This window comes from Sceloporus undulatus, chromosome 1 (genome assembly GCF_019175285.1).
Source record: "Sceloporus undulatus isolate JIND9_A2432 ecotype Alabama chromosome 1, SceUnd_v1.1, whole genome shotgun sequence".
Classification (NCBI taxonomy): Eukaryota; Metazoa; Chordata; class Lepidosauria; order Squamata; family Phrynosomatidae; genus Sceloporus; species Sceloporus undulatus.
Genome location: NC_056522.1, coordinates 219,901,014 through 219,924,759, shown reverse-complemented (window position 1 = coordinate 219,924,759; position 23,746 = coordinate 219,901,014). Strand labels below are relative to the sequence as shown.

The following is a 23,746-nucleotide window of genomic DNA, read 5'->3' as shown; positions in this document are numbered from 1 at the left end:
CTCACAGCTAGAGCAAATCCACCGAATCACTGCAGTTTAGCTCCATTTTGACTTAACAATACACTCTCTTTGCTTCAGAGGATGTCAGTGGCAAACCCCCTCTGAAGAAACCTCCAAGAGAACCCCATGATAGGTTTGTCTTAGGGTTGCCATAAATCAAAAATGACTTGGAGACATGCAACAACAATAAACTTAACAACTGGATCAGTGGGTTTGCTTTTAATGGGGACTATCCAGTTCAAGGTAAAAAAAAGCACATTTATTTAATTATTTTTGTCAGTTTGATTCATACTATAGGTTGGATACTAGTTCAGTACCTGTGATACAGAGTGATTGCCTACAAAATATATTGTTGTTTGGTCTGCAATAAGAAAAATCAGTTTGGATATTTAGTGCAAGCCTTTTGACCAGCATTCCTATGTGACTTTTTCTTCCACCACTCCCACAATATCTGCTTGCATGTCTTTAAATGGCTCCCACTTTGATCCTACATATCTTCTTCATTAAAAAAAAAAAATAGGCTGACCACATGTTTTGGAAACTGAAATTTTCTCTCTTTTTAGAAATATTATAGAGCCAGTGTCATATATTGGTTTCAGTGTTGGACTAGGATTCTGGTAGACCAGGGTTCAAATTGCTGCTTGAGGGCAGAAACCCACTGGGTAATCTTGGGAAGTCACACTCTCTCAGCCTCAGAGAAAGATGTCAGCAACCTCCTTCTCAACAAATCTTGTCTAGAAAACATTGTGATAGGTTCACCATAGTGCTGTATTAAGTTAGAAATGACTTGAAGGCACACAACAAGTATTAGTGGCACTGCAAGAACCATTCATTTTCATTTAGTCATTAATGGAAACATGCCTTAAATGTATTGCTGAAAGATGTCACGGTATGAAAATAGAGAAATATCATAGCTGGATACCATAGAAAGACAGATTCATATATGCACTTGACTTTGAGTTTTGACTTGATACACTTACCTAGTAAAGATCTCAAAACTTTTTTAAAAACTGAAAAGAAAAATGGAATTTTCCCAAAAAATCTTGTTTTTTGTTTGGCATGTTTGCATTGCCCAGTCTTCTATAAACCTATGAAGAGAATGTTTTCTCTGTTTACTGCCTAGTATATTGTTCAAAATGTAATGAATGAACAAACACCAACAAAATTTAGGATCTGTACAGACCGGCCAATAAGGCTGGCCTGGGGGGTGGAGTCAGGGTGTTGTGTCCACATGACACATGCCCTGACTCTGCCCCCAGGCCGGCATGATGCTGCATGCTGCACTACACGGCGCACAGCGTCACGGTGCTCCTCTGACGCATCATCTACATGCCACAGCACCAAAGGAGTGTGGAAAAGCCATGTGCCAGCGGCTATAGCACCCTTTCCAGGGTGCAAAAAGGAGCTGCTTTTTGTGGCTCCTTTTTGTGTTGTGGAAAGACAAAATCAGGCATGTAGTTGCTGTGGCCCCAATCTGGCACTAAAAGGGACGGCTGCAGGCCGCCCCTTAAGAGCGGTCTGTCAAACCCCTTGTTTCTTTGTTAACAATAAGTTGTGACTCTATTACAATGCAGGGCTTAATATATTCTTCTATTACAATAACCTTTTACAATCCTTCTCTAACAAAAAAAAAATCAAATATGCTGACAGACATATAGTACAAGCCTTATGGGTCTGTAGTCTCAGTGTCTCCATGCCATTTTTCAAAATCAAATCTGACAAAACAACTGAAAAAAGGATTTTATGCATTTATTTTAAAAAAAAATGAGACCCATTGTAGCTACCAGAATGTCTGGCATGTTTAAGAAATTGAAAATTTACAATACTAGAACATACAATTTAATTACAGATTCATTTCTTATTTTATTCTGAATTTAATCTTTTGCTTTAAAAACAATAAACCCTGAACATGTTAATCTTGCTGGGTGCACAAAGGATCATCCCCTGTGAAAATCCGTAGAGGAAAGTAAAGTGAAAACAGTTGTGTGAAAGACTGAATTAATTGCATAATGACTAGCCTCATTTTGCCAAACTTTGTCAACCTGTAAACTGTTTGGATGCTCTAACTGTGAAGGGAGTAGGCTATATTTCTTGCTTATCAACAGGCTACTTAAATCTCGCTGAACTCAGTGGATTGGATTAACTTGACACTGTAAAAGACTGGATCCTATGTCTGAAGAAGGTCACAGTATGTACCATGGATAATGAAAATGCAGTGTTTCCTGTAGTAGGACAGAGGTGCAAAATGCCTGTCTTTAGAATGACAAGTGATCAGCCTCCAGAATTATATCAAGGGACTAACCAATGATTTTTAGAGAATAACCAGTCTTCTATGGAACCAGATGTGGTTTTCTGGCTGCAAGGGAATATCAAAGGAATCATTGTGTCTATCTCAGACAGAACACAGCACTTTCATGCTGGATATCTTAAGGATTGAAGTTGAATAAAAAAACTATCCCAGGATGCTGAGTGGTGACTTGAACTACCCACAGTCTTACCAGATGTCACTGACAGGAGTTTTGGGCCATCATTGGTTTGGATTCTATCCAAGCATCTAGGAATCAGTGTGTTATTATCAGATAATTTGGCACATTCCAAGTAGTATCATTTTTTAAATTGTCCTGGTGTGATCTTGTCTATAGCAATAGCATTCAGATGTTCTTTCAGTTTGTTTGGGATTGCTCCCAAAGTGTTACTGGAACTGCCATTTGTTTGTAGGTCTTGATAGGCCTCTCAGGCTTTTCTTCACAAAGCCATTGTTGTAGTAGTTATCAACTATCACTGCAGTAGTACAGTGGTACCCCGGGATACGAATGCGCCGCCTTACGAAATTTCCGGGTTACGAAAAAAATCCATAGAAAAAAACTGTTCCGGGTTACGAAGGTTATTTCGGGTTACGAAAAATTTTTGGTGCTTTTCGGCGCTTTTTCGCACGAAATCGCGGCTTTCGCTATTAGCGCCTATGGCTTTTTTGGCTTACGAAGGATTTCGGGTTACGAACGCGGCGGCGGAACGAATTAAATTCGTAACCCGGGGTACCACTGTACTTGTATGCAAAGGGTCAATGAAAGCTTATGCTACAGCTTACTTTGCACAGGTAGTTTCAAAGGTGCTACAAGACATCTTTCAAAAAACAACTCAATTACCCCCCACCCTGAATCCTTCGTTTAATAATCACTTCACAGATAGGCTTGCCATTTCACGCTGGTGGGCGGGACTTTCCCGCCCCCTGGGGGGCGTGCCCAGTCCCGTCCCGCCCCCGACCCCGGGTGGCTGCCCAACTCTGAGCTCCCAGGGCTGCTGCCTGCCTTCTATAGAGTGCTGCCTGTGAAGCATGCCTGGAGCAACAGCAGCAGGAGGACTGAACCCAGCAGGGGCGGGGTCTGCTGCACTGCCCTGCCTCTATTGGCCAGCCCTCTGCTTCCTTATTTGGGCAACATCCGAGCAGGGAGGAATTTACACTCAGGCGAGCTGCTGCTTCCCCCTTTTGCTTTCCCCTCCTTCTCTTCTTATTATTGTTCCGTTTTTTTTCTTCTCCTCCTCTTCCCCTCCTCTTCCTCCTCTCCTTTTTCTTCCTTTCTCCCCCCTCCTCATCTTCTTTTTCTCTTTCTTCCTCTCTCTAAGCCCCCCTCCTCTTCTTCTCAGGGGTCCAGAGCTTCTCAAGGCTTTGCCCCCATTAGAATAGAAAAAAGGCTTTGGATCTGTCCCATAAATCCCTCCTAAGTTGAGACATACCTGGGAAAAAGAGGGGATGAGGGGGTTGGGGGGGTTGGAGGGGGCAAGGAAAAGGAGGAAGGGGGGAATTGCTAAGAAGGCTTGGGAGTGGGAAATGTAGTTTTCAATGGCACAAGGGGCTGCCTGTGATCTTGCAAATGCTATGCCTGCTTGGAAGTGGGAAATGTAGTTTGCAATGGCACAAAGGACTATCTGTGATCTTGCAAATGCTATGCCTGCTTGGAAGTGGGAAATGTAGTTTGCAATGGCACAAGGGTCTGCCTGTGATCTTGCAAATGCTATGCCTGCTTGGGAGTGGGAAATGTTCTTGTAGAATTGGGGGGGGGGGTGTTTGGCCAGAAAGAGAAGTACATTTCAGCCTTCTGTCTAGGAATAATGCCAAAATGTCCTCCATTTTGAGCATGCCTAAGAAACATGCATTTATATTAACATTTTAAAAAAAGTATCAATTTTTTCATGTGTCCTCCATTTTTAAAACATGTCCTACATTTGAAAATGTGGCCCTACATTTGTCCTACATTTGTCCCAGTTTGGAGGTCCTGCCTTATGGCAACCCTATTCACAGACAAAATCTCTCAGATAAGAGCCGACTTGGATGCCGGCTTTAAAACTGAGTCGTTAGGAGAGGTATCCAGCGTCTCTGCCTATACTGTTTTCTGGATCAATTTGAGTTTGGCAGTACTGAGGATGTGGACAAGCTTCTTGGTTGCGTGAAAAAGACGACTTACTCTCTCGACCCTTGCCCGGCTTGGTTGGCTGTCTAGGGGAATGATACCATCAGGTTACTATTGAAGAACATAACCAATGCATCTTTTAGGGAAGGCTACCTCCCACCCTGCCTTAAGGAGCCAGTGGTTAAACCACTTCTAAAGAAGCCTTCCCTTGACCCCCTGGACAGAAACAACTATAGACCTGTTTCATTGTTACCATTCTTAGGCAAGGTAACTGAGAGAGCATTTGCCATTCAACTCCAAGCAATCTTGGAAGAAACAGATTTTCTAGATCCATTTCAAACTGGATTTAGGCTGGGCTACGGAGTTGAGACAGCCTTGGTCGCCTTAGTCGATGATCTCTGTCTGGGCACCGACAGGGGAAGTGTGACCCTGCTGGTCCTCTTGAGTAGATTCCAGATGGTGTCGTTTGGGGACAGTTATTTGACCAAGCTGGAGCTTAGGTCGTGTCCCTCAATACTGTTTAACATTTACATGAAGCTGCTGGGTGAGATCACCCAGAGACGTGGGGCAGGGTGTTATCAGTATGCTGATGACACCCAAGTATATTTCTCTATGTCTCAGACTGACGCAGTGACTAAGGATGGCATATCTCCTCTGAATGCCTGTCTTAATGTGGTAATGGACTGGATGAGGGAAAACAAACTCAAGTTTAATCCAGGTAAAACGGAGGTGCTTGTAATAGGAATCCCCAATCCGGGAAGGGTGTTATGCCAGCCAGTTCTGGATGGGGTCACACCTCCCCTGAAGGACTCTGTTTGCAGTCTGGGGGTGCTCCTAGACTGATAGCTCAGGTGGATGCGACGGTCAGGAGCACTTACTATCAGCTTCAGCTGATATGCCAGCTGTGCTCCTTCCTGGAGCAGGGAGACCTTGAAACAATGGTACATGTGCTGGTAACCTCTTGGCTCGACTTTTGTAATGCACTCTACATGGGCTACTCTTGAGTCAAGTTTGGAAACTTCAACTGGTACAGAATATGGCTGCCAGGTTGGTTACTGGCACACCTAGATCTACCCACATCACACCAGTTTTAAAATCCCTTCACTGGCTGCCTATTAGCTTCCAGGCAAGAAATAAGATGTTGGTTTTAACCTCTAAAGCCCTACATGGCTTCGGTCCTGACTTCTTGCAGGAGCACCTTCTCCCATATAATCTACCCTGCACTCTTCATTCCACTGGGAAGAATATGCTCCAACCTAAGAGAACTTGACTTACTGCAGTGACCCAGAGATCCTTTTCATCAGCTCCTCCTCGACTCTGGAACGACCTGCTGGACGAGATCCATCAGATTACCACCTTGGATACCTCCAAGAAGGCTATTAAGATGCATTTCTTCCGGCAGGCCTTTCCAGACTAGAACAACCTTGCTGACCTGCCTCCCCACCCTCCTTTTCCCTTTCATCTTCCATCTCTTATCTTTATGTACCCTACTCGGACTCCACTTCAAATTTTTATTTCATTTTCGTGCATTGTATATTAAAGTTTTAACTCTCTTTTCAGTTTAATCTCTTTTTAGGACTTGATTATGTTTTTATGTGAGGGGGGAGGGTGGGGGATTTTTGGAATTGTTAATCTTTTAATTGTACTGTATTTTACGGCTGTAATCTGCTTGGATTCCCTGAGATTAAACAGAATATAAATAAACATTATTATTATTATTATTCATACTGATATTTCAGACTTGCACGACTATATAGAGCAGTACAGACCGGCACTTTGTACTGGCCTGACTGCGAGCTAGGGCTAAACTGGGGCAGAGTGTGCACACACTTGGAGCACTAGTTCCACTATCTGGGCACCATCTTGGCACGTGCCTGTACACATGATGACGTCCCTTGGGTGCAGTGCCCAAATGGTGCTATGCATAAGGAGCATCATCATGGCACGTAAGCATGCCAATGGCACCTCTTTGAGGATGCAAAAAGAACCCACTGGGAAATGGAGTTTATTTTGACCTTCCGGAGGCTGCAGCATCTGGTTGCCGTAGCCCCCTTCTGGGGCAAAAACAGGAGGCATGGAGCCGCCCATCTGCACATCCCTTATGTCTCTGGAGTGGTACTTGCTCACTTTAAAAAGGGGGGTGAAACCCTCCAGATATTGTTGGCCTATAATATCTCTGTGTGTGATAGTCAGGATGCAGTTACGGTCCAGCAACATCTGGATGACCATGTATTTCCTGCCTCTGCTTTAAGCTGTCTCTTTCCTTTTCCCTGTACCAAATCCCCTATGAATAACACAACAGATCCATGCAAATACCACCAATGAGAAGTTCCAAGGTCCTTGAAATATAATGCGAGTGAATAGAAGACTTTTAATGATAAGGAGGCAGGTGGGAAGGGGGAGTGACTGTTGTGCTTCTGAAGAAGAGGCAGATGGCTGTGTCTTGCTTGACAGCCGTAAGATTGTACTTGAGCTGCAGCTGCACAGACTCTGATTTATATTGCTGCAGATAAAACTGAAAAATAAGATTGACCCGTGAAGCATTGGTTTGCCAGGAAATGAGCATATAGAAAATAGTACACACGCCTGAAACGGTATCACTTAATCATTTAGAGCAGCTGCTTTCAAAAATATCATTCTGGAGCATTGTGGAGCAACACCTTTGTTATTAAGCTCTTGGACAGGAAAGCTTGCTAGCATTGTCCCTGTACCTAAGAAGTAAGTGATTTTTTTTTAATAATCCCCAAAGGGTAGTCCATAAAATAAACAGTAAATTACAGTGATACTATTAAAATGCACAATACAACAATACGTAAAGGAGCATACTTTAATCAGTTATGATATTGTAATCAGTGCCAGGCTTTATAGATTCCATTAAGTTATATAATTACAAAGGGTCCACAGTAGGCACTGGCAGCTGCACAGAATCTGGCTACTTCATCTGTAATTGGGGAATCTTAATGAGAAAGGAAGAAAAGAAATAAAACTCACCTGATCTTCCAGGGAATTTTTTTGAGGGGGGGAAATAAGAGTAATTTTTAAAAAGCACAACAACAGAACAATGTCATTAAAAATGGCAAGCTATTTCTCCACCCTTTTCATGGGCACTTGTATTCCTGATGTGGAAATCCATGATATCTTGCTTCCAAAACTGCAGATAGCAGGGCATTAAAGTGGGGGTAACGTGAATGCTTTTCTAAATTTGGGAAATGTTAACAAAATATTTTGCTAGCAGAGCATTACGAGTGAAAAATGCTTCAAGAACAGCAGCAAAAATCATATAATTCCAAGTGTGAACTTTGGAAAGACTAAACCTCTCTTCAGATGGATAGCAACATTACAAACATAGGGTAGGACACCAATCATAGATGCCAGTAATTTTGTTTATACAGCGTACAATGTTCTAAAACTGCTATAAGTACAGAACTGGGACCTGTTCAAGATCCAAACTAGTCTTGAATGGGTCCCAGTTCTGTACTTATGGCAGTACCTACAAGACCTGAGCTAGAGACTTGGCTACAAATACTCAGCTATCTAATAGAATGTGGCAGCCTATCCCAAGCTATAGCAATAGCAGCTTCATTTATATACTGCTTCATACCACCTAAGCAGTCTCTAAATGGATTACAACTGTAAGCTAATTGCCCCCCAACAAGCTGGGTACTCATTTTAACGTCCTCAGAAGGATACAGGCCTGAGTCAAGCCTTTGCCCTTGGCTAGTATTGAACTTGCAGCCTTATGGTTTGTGAGCGAGTGGCTGCATTACAAACATGTAACTACTGCACCACCAGGACTCTTAAAGGCCTAAGTCTTTCAAATTAGGGCAAATGCTGTTAATCTAGGAAAGTAGTGGAGTCACACCCCACCTGTTCTCCTCCAGTCACATAAAAGATCCCCTACCCTGCGTGCATGTCTTGAGTTGATCTTAAAGATACGGCCATATCTTTCCATAGGTCTCATTGTATGTGAGAACACAGGTCTCTAGCCTAGCCAGACTCTTTGAAGGAGTCTCTGGGACCACATGACCTCAGCTACCCACATGTTCTTACCATGGAGGATGGATAAGGAACTAAGAACCAAATATTACCTGTTCAGTAAGGTGCATCCATCTATACTTGATCTTCCTTTCTCTAAAGATCAAAACTTTGATCGTACAATAATTGATAGTTAAAAGTTCACTGTAACTAGAATAACAGTGGAAAACAATCCTCAAATTACATGCAAATGTGTTCTTGCACTGATTCTGGTAGTAATGACATTTGTACACATCAGCAATATCACTGAGGATCTTTTGAAGACAGATTTTGATTTTTTTAACTGAGGCATTTCTTCTAGCCCTTTCCCCCCAAGTCATAGAGTGTCACATCCATATGCAAGCTCTGGGACAATTTCCCTTCCCCCACAAAAACAATTGATGTCTAATTGCGTTTGTAGCCTAGCTGTTTAAGCATTATGAAGGTAATGAATGTATTCTATGAAACCTGTCTGTAGGTTAGCCATCCCCAGTCTGGTATCATCCTTCAGATTTGTTGGCTGTGCTGGCTAAAGAAGATGAGAGGCATGAGGCTGAGAGATTCTGCTGTAGGTAATAGGGTTGGCTATGTATTTTGCCTTCCTATCTCAGTTCAGATAATAGAGCAAAATTATTCCTGCTGCATATGACAACATTTGTTGTAAAGCTCTGCTTTGATATAGACTATATATTGTTGTTGAGCGTTTTCAAGTTATTTTTGACTTATGATGACCTTACTCTCCCAAGGTCACCCAATGGGTTTCTACAGCCAAGCTGGGATTTGAACCCATAGTGGCTCTCGATACAAACTGTACAATCTGTGGTGGATTTAATTTATATATTAAATTACATCTTCCACAGAATGTATTTCTGTGTTGATCCGCTTCATCAAATACAAACTAATTATATCAACTAGTGTTCCTAAAATTGCATTTTTAAGCAAACAAACATACAATATTACAACTCAATGTACATATGTCAAACAGGATAGTTTTACTGCTATATACTAAAATGTAGTTTCTGCTAAACTAATTTTACACATTGTAGACAGAATGACTAAAGTGTCATCTGTGAAAAGATGAGCCCTTTCATTCCTTGTGCCAAAAAATGATAACAGGGTTTTGATGTTGTATGCAGTGGACCTTCTGTATCCACAGATGCTGCATCCGTGGATACCACCATCTATGACCTGAATTTTTTTTAAAATCCAAAATGCAAACCTTGATTTTGCCATTTTATGTAAGGGACAGCATTTTACTACCCCATTGTATATAGTGGAACTGGAAAACCCAGAGATTTTTGTATCCATGGGGGTCCTGGGACCAAATCTCAGCAGATACTAGAGGCCTACTGTATTCACACTATATTCATTCTAGTACTCCAATTAAATGTAAAATTCAGCAACATTTTCCTAAAGAAGCTGGAAAGAAGGCTTAAATTTTTTCCACTTCCCTTTCAATCCCTGAATAGGCTGGATATGAGGAACTGTAAGGCAGTTAAACAGAAGAAGTTGCATGAGCATTTACATTGTGCTGAGCCTAAGCTCTATAGCCATTCTCACAGAGGCTAAAGGTAGGTTCTGCAGCCATTCTTATGCTCTCAAGAAGTTGTACAAGTGGAAGGAGATCTGTGCATTTTGTTTCATTTTCATATGAAGGAGGAGAAAAAGGAATATAAGTGCATTTCTTGGATCCAACCATTCTAATTATGTGCATTTTAAAGTAATCCTTAGACAGCCCTGCAAATTATGTTTGTTGAAATGTCCCAGTGCTGTCTGGTACGTTTGTTATGCAGGAATAGAAAGCAAGGCTCAGAAGACAGTGCCTTGCCTGAAACTATTAACAGTGCAGTTATATGCAAGTCTACTCAGAGCAAGCTATACTAAGTGTCGTTGAACTTGCTCCCAGATATGAATGGATAGGATTGCACCTTAAAGGATATTGTGCTATAGGTGAGATTTGAGGGTGTCCTAGTTCACCAAGTTCACTAGAAGATATTTCCAAATAACTGTGTGTAGGAATGTAGCCTCAGTTTCTTAGCTATTACTTTACATGTGTTCTTATGAACTATTTGAAGCTCATCAGTTCTTTGCAACTTATATACCTAATTCTCTTTGTGTCTGTTTCATATGAATCATCATGCATGCTCAGCAAAGTGGCTGTACAGCTTCATGCATTGGAAGTGTCACAGAATTCAACCAAAATATAAGAATGCAGGCTCCACAGGTACTATGGAGAGGACTACTAATTTTGTTGCCAAGCAACTGCTGTCAAACGCAGTGGCTCACAGTCAAACGGTTGATGAATTCAGCTGGGGAAAGTTAAATGCATACGAAAGAAGGCAATAACACTGCTGAATTCAATTCAGTAATACTTTACAGTCATGCATTTTACATAAGTACTATTGCCTAAAATCTAAGGTTGGGATAGATACCTAAAATATATTGGGGAAGAGGGGAGAAATGGACAGCATTGCTATTTATGACATTATTCATCACTGTCCATTTCTAAATTGGTGCCAGATGCATAGGTAGCATAACTTTAGATATGAATTTTGATACTGGGCATTAAGGCAAGGAACAGAAAATGGAAACAGGACTACTACAATGTTGGAAGAATGTATGCCAACATTGTGGAATGTGGAACACTTGTGTGCTTTTAGTTTTACATATGGTGGACTTTTTTGGATATTAGGTTAGAATATACTTCAGTGTTATGAAAATTAGCTGAAGTCATCCTTGGATTTATTTGCCCCACTCCCCAATGTCTCTTATATCACACTTGGGAAATTGAATGTAGGAGCTTTCATTTCTACTTTAGCTTTTACTGAGATTTGTTGTGACATTCAAACCTTGATGGACTGGTTAATCTTTACTATAGCTTATTGAAGCCAGCCAACTTTAAATGCTAGTTCATAAATCTTGCTTGTCTGGGACCCCCCCCCCCCCCACACACACACACACAACTGCAAACTTTATTTTGTAAAGACTTTTTGAAATAAACCATAGTTAAGATTAATACCAGATTACAGATGATACTGTAATATGTGATTAACCTAAAATGGAAGTCAGAGCTTCAAATCTCTATTAGGGCTACCATGGCAGACAAAAGGGAAGCAGTGGTGACACTAGGGTTGGTGTTACCCATTATGTAACTCATAATAATAATAATAATAATTTATTTATATACCGCCCTTCTTGGAATCAGGGCGGTGTACAACAGGAAAACATGCAATAATACAGCATACGATAATACTAAAAACACATTAAAACCAATGCAATAAAAACAATAAAACTCGTGCCAGCTAACAGTAAGGGAGGAAAGCAAATCTGGGGACAAGAGTCAGGGGCAGGCCTGCTCGAAAAAATAGGTTTTCAACCCCTTCTTAAATTGGGTTAGGGAGGTAGCTGAGCGGAGCTCAACGGGCAGCTAGTTCCAGAGTTTGGGGGCCGAGGTGGTAAAGGCCCTCCTAGAGGTGGAAGCTAATCTGGCCTCTGGAACATTTAAACGTTACTGCCCGGATGATCTGAGTGTGCGGGGCGGATTATATGGAGAGAGGCGGTCCTCCAGATACCCTGGGCCCAAGCCATTTAGGGCTTTATAGGTAATGACCAACACCTTGTATTGCACCCGGAAGTGAATAGGCAGCCAGTGTAGATCTTTAAGCACCGGTGTTATATGAGTGGCCCTGGATGTTCCAGTGACCAGTCGGGCTGCCATATTCTGCACTAATTGCAGCTTCCGAGTATGGTACAAGGGTTGCCCCATGTAGAGCGCGTTGCAGAAATCCAAGCGAGAGGTTACCAGAGCATGTACTACAGTTTCAAAGTCTCTCCGGCCTAGGTAGGGACACAGCTGGCGTATCAGCCGAAGCTGATAACAGGTGCTCCTGACTGTCGCATCCACCTGAGATGTAAGATGGAGCGATGAGTCAAGCAGCACCCCCAGACTGCATACCGAGTCCTTCACGGGGAGCGTGATCCCGTTCAGGACAGGTGGAGCTACCGCCATCCCTGGACCAGGAGAACCTATCATGAGTACTTTACAAAGCTTTCATTTTAAAGTGGCACAGGAGCGTGCTCAGTGCATTTCTGCCAAAAGGCAAATGTTTGAAGGTAAGTGGTGCCATTTCCCCCATTAGGGCACCACCTGCTAAGGTTCCCACACGCCACACCCCCTTAATGATGCCACTAGAGAGAAGGAAGCATGCAAGGGTGAGGCTCACTAAAGTTCATTGTCCATGCTTCTAAATAGAGACAATATTTATATTTTTCCATGAATAAGGTGATACTTCATTAACAATTATGCTAATTTTATGAGACGAAAGAACCCTCTTATATGTCAATACAAGTGTTTTTTAAAATACCCTTATTGCACCCTGGATGTTTCCATATGACTAGTGCTGAACTATTAGAGGACGTTGAGCAGCTATTCTGCCCGTTCCCTCTTGGACACCTTTTTTTTTAATGGAAAGAGAAAATCTGGGACAAAATGTGGCACAATTAGAAGTTGATGTCATCTGTGCCTCCTATAAAATTCTTCAAATTAAGCATGCTAATTGAACAATAAAAGCCACATATAGAAACACATTTAATCTCAGTTCATGTGACCTACAAAACTATTCATACCTTTGGTTTTTTGTTAGTTTTTCAGACTATGTGGCCATGTTCTAGAAGAGTTTATTCCTGCATTTGTGGCTGGGATCTTCCAAGAATGCTGGCATGGAAGAGAGTGGGGTATACAGTGTATATACTGTATACTTTGTGACTCTGGGAGGAGTGATTTCCATGTTAATCTGTGTATTGAATGTAGCCAGCAGGACTACTTTGGCCTCCATTTTTCTTTGCCTGTCTTCAGGGCATTTTTTAAATAACCCTACATGGAGATATTGACTTATAGTTAGTTATCACATGAAAAATATAGTAATCTTGCTAAAATTTAGAATGACAGGTTTGTAATATGAATTTTTCTACCCAGTGATGTGTGGACTTATTATGACTACCATTTCTATTCTCCTTCTAGGAATGTAAGATAATTCCTTATGGCGCGAGACAGACCGCCATTGTTACGCTGCCTGCACATATTAGGGTTAGGGACTGTGCAGTTGCCATGTGGTCCCTAACCCTAGAATTGGCGCCAGTACGCCACTTGTTCGCACTATGTACCACACCTATATCAGATAAAATTTGGTATGACAGCTGAAAACTCACCGTTGTTGTTGTTGTGGTGGTGGTGGTGGTGGTGGTGTGCATCTGACTTCAAGTCACCTGTTGACACATGGTGACTCCATTCATTTCATAGGGTTTTCTTAAGCAAAGAGGTGGTTGAGAATGACCTTCCTCTAAATATAGCCTACAAGATACAGTCGGCCCTTCTTATACATGGATTTCTTATACGTGGTTTGGAAATGTTCCAAAAAAGTATAAATTTCAAATATGAAACCTTGATTTCCCTTTTTTTAAAAAATAAGGGATACCATTTTGCTATGTCAGTATAGTTAATGGGACTTGAGCATCCATAGATTTTGTTATCCACGGGGGATCTTGGAACCAAACTTCAGCATATAACAAGGGTCCACTGTACATGATTATGACAAATCACCTGGGGAAGGGTGATACTTTTATGAAAGGGATAGGAAATAGGCAGCCCTTAAGATGTCTTTGGACTGCAATTCCCATCATTTCTGATATTGGCTATGTTGATTAGGGCTGTTGAGAATTTCAGGAGCAACACCATTGTTATCCTACATAATGATTTGGTACTAATTGTAGTCAGTGGGATCCAGTGTGGTACAATTTGAGTGCTGGATTAGGACTCTGGGAGACCAGGGTTTGAATCCCCACTAGGTGAAAAGCAGGTAGTACCAATCCCTCTGAACAAATCTTGTCAAGAAAGCCCTATGAGTCACCTTAAAGTTGCCATAAATGAGAAATGACTCAAATAATAATAATAATAAAAATAATAATGATAATAATAATATTTATTTGTATCTTGCCACTCCCGTTTGAGGATCGAGGCAGGTAACAGCAAGGAACATTTCAAATACAAAAGTCAGAAAATAATAATGAAACAGTCCCCGAAACCCCCACCATTCTACCCTCCCTCCCATCAATACAAAATAAAAACAATAAAAACATTTAACTGGAATAACATCAGTTAAAACAGCTTGGCAAGAGCTGTTTTTCGAAGGCAAACAACAGCAACAAGAAGATAAGTGCACAGAGTTAATTTGCAGAAATTAGGAATTCTGACTTGGAAAAATCAAGGCTGCCAACTACCATGATCAAATCATGGCTGCCAACTACTGAGACCACAAGTTCCTTTGACTGTTTTAGCCTCAAAATTGCTCTTGATTCCACTGGTTTTCAAGGGGGCAGTAAAATGTCTATGTGTTTATCACATCCTTAGAAAAGGAGTGATCCTGCAATTCAGCTCATTCAGTTTGATGAACCTCCTGGACCATTGAGTCAGACAAGCTGAGGGAAACATTTGCAGTTAGGTTTAATTGCTGTGAGGCTGGAAAACTAACCGAGGAGGATTATGCCCTGCTTTAACCCAGAAGTTACATTTTCTCTATTAGAGTATTACTAAATCATGAATCCAGAACAATTATAATCCTCTTTCAGGGCAATACAGTGAGTAATAATTTATTCCTGTAATTCCCTTGTCCTTGGTTTAGGACTCATGATTTACATGATCTTTATACTTGGCCTTGCTGCCTGCAAATTGATTTCTTTTATAAGCAAGAACCATTTTACAGACATAATGTAAAGCATATTACTTATCTCTTCTCTATAATATATATATCAGTCTTTTTACCTTGTTAACAACAACTCTTCTTAACCAATAATGGTTTTACTGGTCTTCAATAATGAGATCTATAAAAGCCCCATTTCATGCACTTTTTCTACGTTACCATCTTCAGTTACAAAGCACCAAATTCCCAAGACAGCCAAATTCACTTTTAATTTAGCTGTTAAATTGCCAATAGAGATCCCCCCCCTTTTTTTTTTGACTTCATACCTCATGGCTAGAATGGTCTGACCTCATATGTTCTATTTTCAGAGTGGTTCTGACCTGGATAATTTGCAACCCTCTAGTTGCCCAAATATTTCACATGTGAGAAAAAAGTAACATTCTTTCCCATTACAATTCAATTAAAATGCATTTAAAGACATTTTGAAAAAAGAATATTGTTTGAAGCCAAAGACTGGATATATTGAACCTTTGGGCTAAAAGCCAGTATATCTTGGGATGCTGGCCCAAGGCAACTAATAATGTAGCAGAGTGGAAATTAGAGTCATGAACTTAATAGGCTGCTTGCTGTTGTGAAATTGTTCAGGCATTTCGTAGTCCATTGTGTCCCTTCATCCTGCTCAGTTTTTATGATTTCTGTTCTGTTCTGCTGTTTTCTTCTTCAAGAATGTATGCGTGTCTCATTATAATACTTCTATGTGTCCTTTCCAGAAACTGAAGACCTAAAGATGGTAGTGCACACATTGGTAACACTGAGGCAGGACTTCTACAATGTGCTGTATATTGGACTACCTCTGTACCAATTTCGGAAACTTCAGTTAATACAAAACGTGGCAGCCAGATTGGTTACTGGTGCATCTAGGAGTGATCCTATTGCACCTATATTAAAACCACTCCACTGGTTGCCAATTGGTTTCCAGACAAAGTACGAAATGTTGGTCCAGGTTTCATGTGGGATTGCCTTCTTCTGTATAGCCCTCCCCATGCACTCATGTCTCATGGGGATTTTTACTTCAATCAGTCAGGAATAGGTTGGCAACTGTTAAGCAGAGGACTTCTAATGTAACCCTTTTGAAAAGGAGACAAGAAACAAATAAATAGGCATACCTTTCTGAAATCACCAAGATAGACTGCTTTCCTGAGTAGCACCATTTCCATACAGAGCACCACTTGGATTATTGCCTTGTAAGCTGTAGTCTTCCCCACTCCAAAAAAAGTGGCAACGATTGAGTAGGAACCCTTGTGGCAAGGAAATATAGGGCGATGGCGACCTGCTTATCCACTGGAACAGCCTTTCGCAGACGTGTGTCCTGCTGGGTTAGATGAGGACGCAGCCCCTCCACAATCATATTAAATACCCCACACGGCATTCGGATGTACCGCTTCCACATTCCGTCTGACCAGACAGTTCTTGCAAAGACGTTCTAGTGGACATCGCTCTTTGGGTACACCCACCACCTTCTCAGCATCGGTTCATAGCACATCTGAACAGCATGCAAAAAGGAAGACAGGAAATCATGTTCCAAAATATCAAATAACGTGGTGAACTCATGGCCAGAGTCGTGAGAGCCGACAGAGCCAGAACTTCAGTTCTCTGTAACCATTTCTGAAGCAACAAGCATGCCTGCAAATTGATCCTCACGCACATAAGCAGAGCCTGGATAGTGTCCATGATAGTAGAATGACCATGAGGAGGGAGAAACAATGACCGGAAGAAGACTACTAGCCGGAAACCACGGGGCCGCCTGGCAAACTAAGCGAATAAGCTTCTCATTGGCTGTTTAAAAAAAAAACTGCCCCCCAAAAAGTGAGAACCAAAATGGGCACAAATGGGAACGGGGGAGCAAAAAAACCCCAAACCAAAATTATTCGAATTGAGTGACGACATGCTGACGTCATTCTGATTGACAGCTGTTTTTAAAAAAACAAACAATCGGAACGAGGAGCAAATTGAACCGATTTAAAATAACACCAAAGTAAAAGGAATGGGAACGAATGCGGGGTAAATTGACACGAATCAATTTGCACCCTATACATGAATGGGAACGACGAACAAAAATCAAATCAGACACGAAAAAACCCCTGAATCTGAATCGCTGTAAAAAACGTCATGTTAAAAGACAAGTGGGAATGTCCCTTAGCCACTTCCAAATTGTGGAATGGCCTTCTGGAAGAGATTTTGCAGCTGGGTATGCTGTCTGAATGTATAAGTGTAACAAAGACCAATCTCTTCTGGCAGGCCTATTCAGATGGTTTTTAAATTAAGAGTTTATAAATTATGAATTGATTGTTTTTAATAAGTATGTTTTTAAAACTGAGGTTATTTTTTTTAACTGATTATATATTTTTAATTGATGCTCATGTTTTCTACTGTGTCTATTTGTTGTTGTATTTTAATCTGTTGTTCTTTGCCTCCATACATAGGGACAGGCAAGTATTGTTGTAGCACTGTGAAGGTAATTTAGTTTGGATCCTTAGATAAGTGAACTTAAGGAGGGTTATGGAAGGAAGACTTCCTGCCCTTTCTCCTTCCCTGCACCTATCTGATTCCCTGAAATATCTCTGAGAAGACCCTGTTGGATAGGAAATTGCTAAGGCGGGGTGAAATCAGTCCAAATTAGACTTGGATATTAAAACTTTAACATCAAGGAAGTTCACAGAACGATACTTTCCCATTGCCTCTTCCTCCGCATCATACCCCACATTGTTCAGGAGGACCCACTAAACCTCTGGGAAGGTTTGGCAGGATGTGGGAATGGTAAACTGCACTTCTGTGAACTATCTTCCCTTCCCTTCCCTTTTCCCTTCTCTTCTCTTCTCTTTTACCTTGGGTTTTTCTACCTTTGTTTGGTTTTATTTTCTAAAGGCCATTCAGATTCAGGACTTCACATCATCCCAGTTCTCACAATTGTGTTAATGAAGGGAAGTGCCTACATATTGGTTTGGAAGCATTCCCTACTATATGTCCCTTCATTAATGTGACTGGGCTGTTGCTGGCCCCTTGTTCTCTCTTCCACTCTTCCTTGATGTTAGGGCGACTTTTAAGGATTTGATTATTCACAGATTTTATTAATAAGTTCTCTCTAGGAATATCTAGGTCCTCCAGCGAAACTCTGTGGCCAACTTTAACCAAAAGTTACACTGAAGGACATAGAGATTTCTAGAGAGAACACTCCACTAGGCATTTGTATTTCCTCCAGCACAATTCTATGGTCAATGTCTGGCAGATGTTAACCACAGAGTTGCAACGGAGGACCTAGAAATCCACAGAGAGGTGTTTTCTCAGATAAAAACATAGTGTTTTTGTTATTTGTGATTTTTCCACATTCACAGGGGTCCTGTGCCCCTAACCCAGAGAATGTGCAAGAACAAGTGTAATGGTAAAAGTAAATAACTCAAGCAGCTTCCTCTTGGGGAAGCTCAGGTTCATATCTGCATTCATGAAACTCAAAAGGCGATCTTGGACCAATCATTATCTCAGTTTAACTTACTTCACACAGTTGCTGGAAGGATAGAATTGGGGAGGGCACCTATGTATACAGTTCTACTTTGTCTTTCTCGGAGGAAAGGAGACATATAAATGTAACACGTCATGTATTAAAATATATAAACCTACCTAAACAAGGTGGATATGCTATTACAGTTCTGTATTATTTAGGAATGCAATTCTTAATCTGGAGCTGCATATTTTCCCTCCAGAGGGAGCCTGCAGCAACCAAACCATGCGGGCTCCCTCCGTTAAGAAAATAACCCACTACAAGCGGGTTCATTTGGGCACGCAGGAGGACGTCATCAGCAGGATAGAAATCAGTGTGCCATTGTCGCACTCACATTTCCATGGATATAGTCATCAATATATGTATATCTTAATTAGACTGTTAATGTCTTTCTGAAAACTTCTTCCTATTGAAAGGGGGAGTTGTGCTTGCAGAGGTTTGTCAGCACTGCAGAAACAATGCAGCTTGACACCACTTTAATTGCCATGGCTCAATGCTATGGAATTTTGGGATTTATAGTTTTGTGAGTTATTTAGCCTTCTCTGGCTGCATATGCAGTGCAGAAATAATACAATTTGACACCACTTTAACTGCCATGCCTCAGTGCTATAGAATTCTGGGAATTGTAGTTTTGGGAGACATTTAGCCTTCTGCCTCAGAGAGCTCTGGGGTCATTACAAATTACAGTTCCAAGAATTCCATAGCATTGAGTCATGGCAATTAAAGTGCTGTCAAACTGGATTATTTCTGCAGTGTGTATTCAGCTTCTCTTAGAGTATCCTGGTGCCACACAAAACTACAGATCCCAGACTTCCATAGCATTGACCCATGGCTGTTAAAGTAGTGTCAAACTGGTTTATTTCTGCAGGGCAGGGCAGATATAGCTGCCATTGGCTAATGCATTGTTGGTGTGGTTCAGTCATATGGTCATCAACAAAAATAAATATTTGACAATAAATTGATCAAATGCTGAAACGGTCATTAAAGGAAGCATGATATAATGCTCACTCCTACTTTTAAAATGTCACATTTGCCTGCTTTCATGTGATCATAAGATGTAAAATTGCAAGTGTAAGAAACAATGCATCTGGATTGGCAAATTTAATCACACCTGTTGAAAATGGTCTAAAATGTTGCAACTGTGATGTATGAGCAGGTGTCACTGTGATACTGTATTCCACTTTAGACAGTATTAGTACTAGGCTTGTGAATATTCATTACCTGTTTATAAACATTTGTTATTGCTTTAAAAAATATGGTAGACTCAAATCAAAGTATTTAAAAAAAAACAACCATTGGTTAACACTGGTTCTGCACTTTGTTTCTCTCTGGAAAACAAGTTGATTTGTTTTCTGATTTTATTTTGGCATACCTTGGAGTCATTAATTTATGAAAAAGGGAACAGTAAAATAGATTGGGATAAGATTTTTTTTTCTTTTTTGCATATGCAGTTTGCTGCTAATTAATCCACTCTCCTCTTCTCTTTAATTTTCAGTGGGATGTTCTCATCTTTGTGTCCATGCTGGTGCCACTGGATTGGATCCATCATCAAAACAACACCTGCCTTTAGTACAGTGTGTAACTAAAAACTAACTAAAGAATGAGGAGATTTGTCTACTGCAAGGTGGTTCTTGCCACCTCCCTGATGTGGGTGCTGGTGGATGTGTTTCTGCTCTTGTACTTCAGTGAATGTAACAAATGTGATGACAAGAAAGAGAGGTCCCTGCTACCAGCTCTAAGGGGTAAGCAAAAACTGGTCTTATTTACTTGCGTTTTGGACTTCTCTTGTGATGATTATTAATTTCTACTCAGTGGTATGCTGGACTTCTATGGTAATTATTGATCAGTCATTTATGGTGTAGTGGAACCAGTGCTCACAAGATTGAAGTACCAGGACTTCTTGATTAGCAGGACCACATCTACATATGATTCTTTACCCTTTGGACTCCTTTTGGACTTTCCTCCTTTATGTTAAGCTGTAATCCCCACTGTAGTTGGAGCGGAAGTGGATTTTCACTCAACAATGTATTATCATGAGTTTGTTGTTGTGGGCTTTCAATTCATTTCTGACTTATGATGACCCTTAGGCAACCTTATCATGGGGTTTTCTGGGGATGAGAGTGTGTGACTCACCCAGCCCCAAGATCATCCAGTGGGTTTCCATTGCTGGGCTGGGAACTGAAGCCTGGTTTCCAGCGTCATAGTCCAACACTCAAACCACTGGATCATGCTGGCTCTGATGAGTTACCCCTCTTATTATTGAAAGTGTTTTGGGGTGGCTTGGTTTTGAGTGGGCAAGAATAATTAACTATGCAAAAGACCTGCTCCTAACGGAGATGAAAGGTGAAAGAATTTTATTTTCTACATAGTTTGACACCAGCATTTTTGGACTCTCCTTGAGGGTGTTATGATAACAGTCTCAAATTCAGAATTTATCCCTACACTGTTCCCTCTTCTGTTAACAAGAGATGGCATTTGAGAATATATAACTCCCACTTGGGGTGGGTAAGATGCAGCTCTATAGATGTTACTGGACTGCTGCTTCCATTATTTCTCAACATTGGATATGCTGGCTAGGGTTGTTGGGAGCTGGAGTTTACTCTTTCTTACCTTGGATGATTGTTGATTTATTGCACCAAAATTCCAGTTTCCATAATATATAATAATACATAATAATGGTTTAACAAGACTGGTGTATAGACAACTGTCTAAGGCTAAATTCTACTTTAGGGCATTATCAGAATTTTATGAGGTCCTAACAGCAACTCTTCAGTTTCAAGTTTCAATTTGATAATTCATTAATGACCATTCAAACAAAGTTACAGGCATGAATAATTACATTCCCATTCTACGATAAAATTGAAGAGAGACCATTATTTTGCAAGTTGTAAGTTTTCATGGACACAGATTTTAAAAGGTATAGATACACATAATGCATTTACAGTTTATGTTCCATTACCATTTCTCCATAGTCCTAGTAAAAAAAAAATTCTTATGAAACTAAAACATCTTGTGGTGTTGTTTTAAGAAACAACTATAGTTAAGGAATCATTTTTTTCCTAAAATCCCACTCAACCCAATAAATGGCGCTTTACAGAGCGCCCAAAAAGGGTGCTCTGCTGGCGCCCATGTTTGCTGCGCCAGGGAACCACAGCAGACAAACTGCACAATTCCCTGATGCAGCAAAAAGAACCTGAAAAAAGCGGGTTCTTTTTGCGGCGCAGTTATGATGCCAGAAAGGACGCCCCTTCGTAACCCTAGTACATGCCAAACACGTACTTTTTGGCGGTGTGTAACCTGCCATTGCTAACTATTTTAATATTGCTGTTATGAAAAGCTTATACTTCTTAAGACTTAAAAGAGTTCCAGAAAGCAGCATATCTGATGGATTACTACTCCTTTTAAACAGCTTATTAGCATAAGTAGTTTAGAATGTAGTTTATCCATCCATCTGAAGGAAGTTACAATCTAGAACCTATGTCAAAACAGTAAGTACATAAGTATGTATTGGCCTGTGTAACTCCATGACAATCTTCCCAGGGCCCTTTGGGAGCACAGATATCATGCAAGGATCATGGAACATGTTTGAAGGTGGTATAGCTTGATTAAGATGATCTCTATACATTTTAAAATAACCTGTCTTTGACTGTGTTACATGGGGTTTGTCCCAAGTTGGTCCACTTGATATGATTTGAGCCTTAATGTTTTCTGCCTTAACAATTATTAATTTATTGTATTGAAATATTTACATCCAAAGCTATAGCATGGGATTTCAGGGCTGAATTAAGTAATGCATAGTTTGCACTGAGTCTCTAGAAATCTATTGGTAGTATTGTTCTGGGATCCCTTTCTTTCTTTCTTTCTTTCTTTCTTTCTTTCTTTGAAAAGCAGCCTGCATAGTCTTCAGCAGCCACCTGAAAAGGGAACATGGACTCCAGTAGCAGCAAAATTGCAAGGGAATAATACCATGAATAGGCACAGCAATAAGTCACCAATACATTGTGTCTGGCGTAACAAATAGACACTGAAGCCATTAGAGCATTTTCCTCTTGGAGCTACAGTTAAAAGTATCATTAGCTGCAGGAAGTTCTTTGCTATTTTTTCAGCATCTAGGACACTGTCCTAACTACAGCTGTGTTCAAGAAAGAGAAATGGAAGCAGAGTATGCATCCGGATGAGCAATAGGTAACCAAGAAGTAAAATTTTAAACCATATTATCAACAATAATGGACGCTGCCTTGGTTGGCTTGTCGATTCTTTTTGTACAATATTGCTAAAATCCGACCATATCTTTCCGCCTCTACTGCCAAGATCCTGGTCCATGCCCTAGTGATCTCACGACTGGATTACTGTAACGTCCTCCTGGCTGGGCTTCCTCTTTCTCACCTCCGTCCTTTAATCTCTGTCCAGCATTCAGCTGCATGCATTATCACATCCGCCCACCGCTCTGACCACATCTCTCCTGTGTTGGCATCCCTTCACTGGCTCCCCCTCCCTTTCTGTATTCAGTACAAGCTCCTGCTGTCAATGTTTAAAGCCCTCCATGGACTGGCCCCTCCTTACTTATCAGACCTTCTTTCTCCTCACCTCCCCACCAGGGCCCTCCGTTCTGGTAGTCAAGGTCTGCTGTCCCAGCCCAGGATTTCCTGTACCCCATCTCGGATTTGCCCCTTTTCACTCGCTGCCCCTCACTCCTGGAACCTTCTTCCCCCGCGAGCAAGGGCCATCACTTCTTTAACCAGCTTCAAAACAGAGTTGAAGACCATCCTGTTCAGAGAAGCGTTCCCAGGCATTGCATAATTGTCGCTTGCTATTTGATGTTCTTTTGATGCCTGTTTTATCGAACCATTTCCTGTATTGCTATGTACTTTATATGTATTAGCCTACTAGCCCCACCACCTTTCCCTTCTCCTTTTATGTCATGTGTTTTTAGATTGTAAGCCTGAGGGCAGGGAACCGTCTAATTAAAAAGATTGTATGTACAGCGCTGTGTAAATTTACAGCGCTTTATAAATAAAGGTTAATAATAATAATAATAATAATAATAATAATAATAATAATAATAATAATAA

The 23,746-nt window shown here is 40.9% G+C and overlaps 1 protein-coding gene across 4 annotated transcripts in view; it reads left to right on the top strand.

The window, feature by feature from the left end:
- Nucleotides 1-23,746, top strand: part of GALNT13 (polypeptide N-acetylgalactosaminyltransferase 13) — a 268,667-nt gene that overhangs the window by 6,751 nt on the left and 238,170 nt on the right. For all 4 annotated transcript variants that reach the window (XR_006105156.1, XM_042480745.1, XM_042480727.1 and 1 more), the window contains exon 2: nucleotides 20,170-20,416. Coding sequence is in view for 3 of the 4 variants with exons in the window: in XM_042480745.1 (XP_042336679.1) it covers nucleotides 20,275-20,416 (142 nt within the window). In the remaining variant the exon portion in view is untranslated. The remainder of the gene's footprint in view (nucleotides 1-20,169; nucleotides 20,417-23,746) is intronic.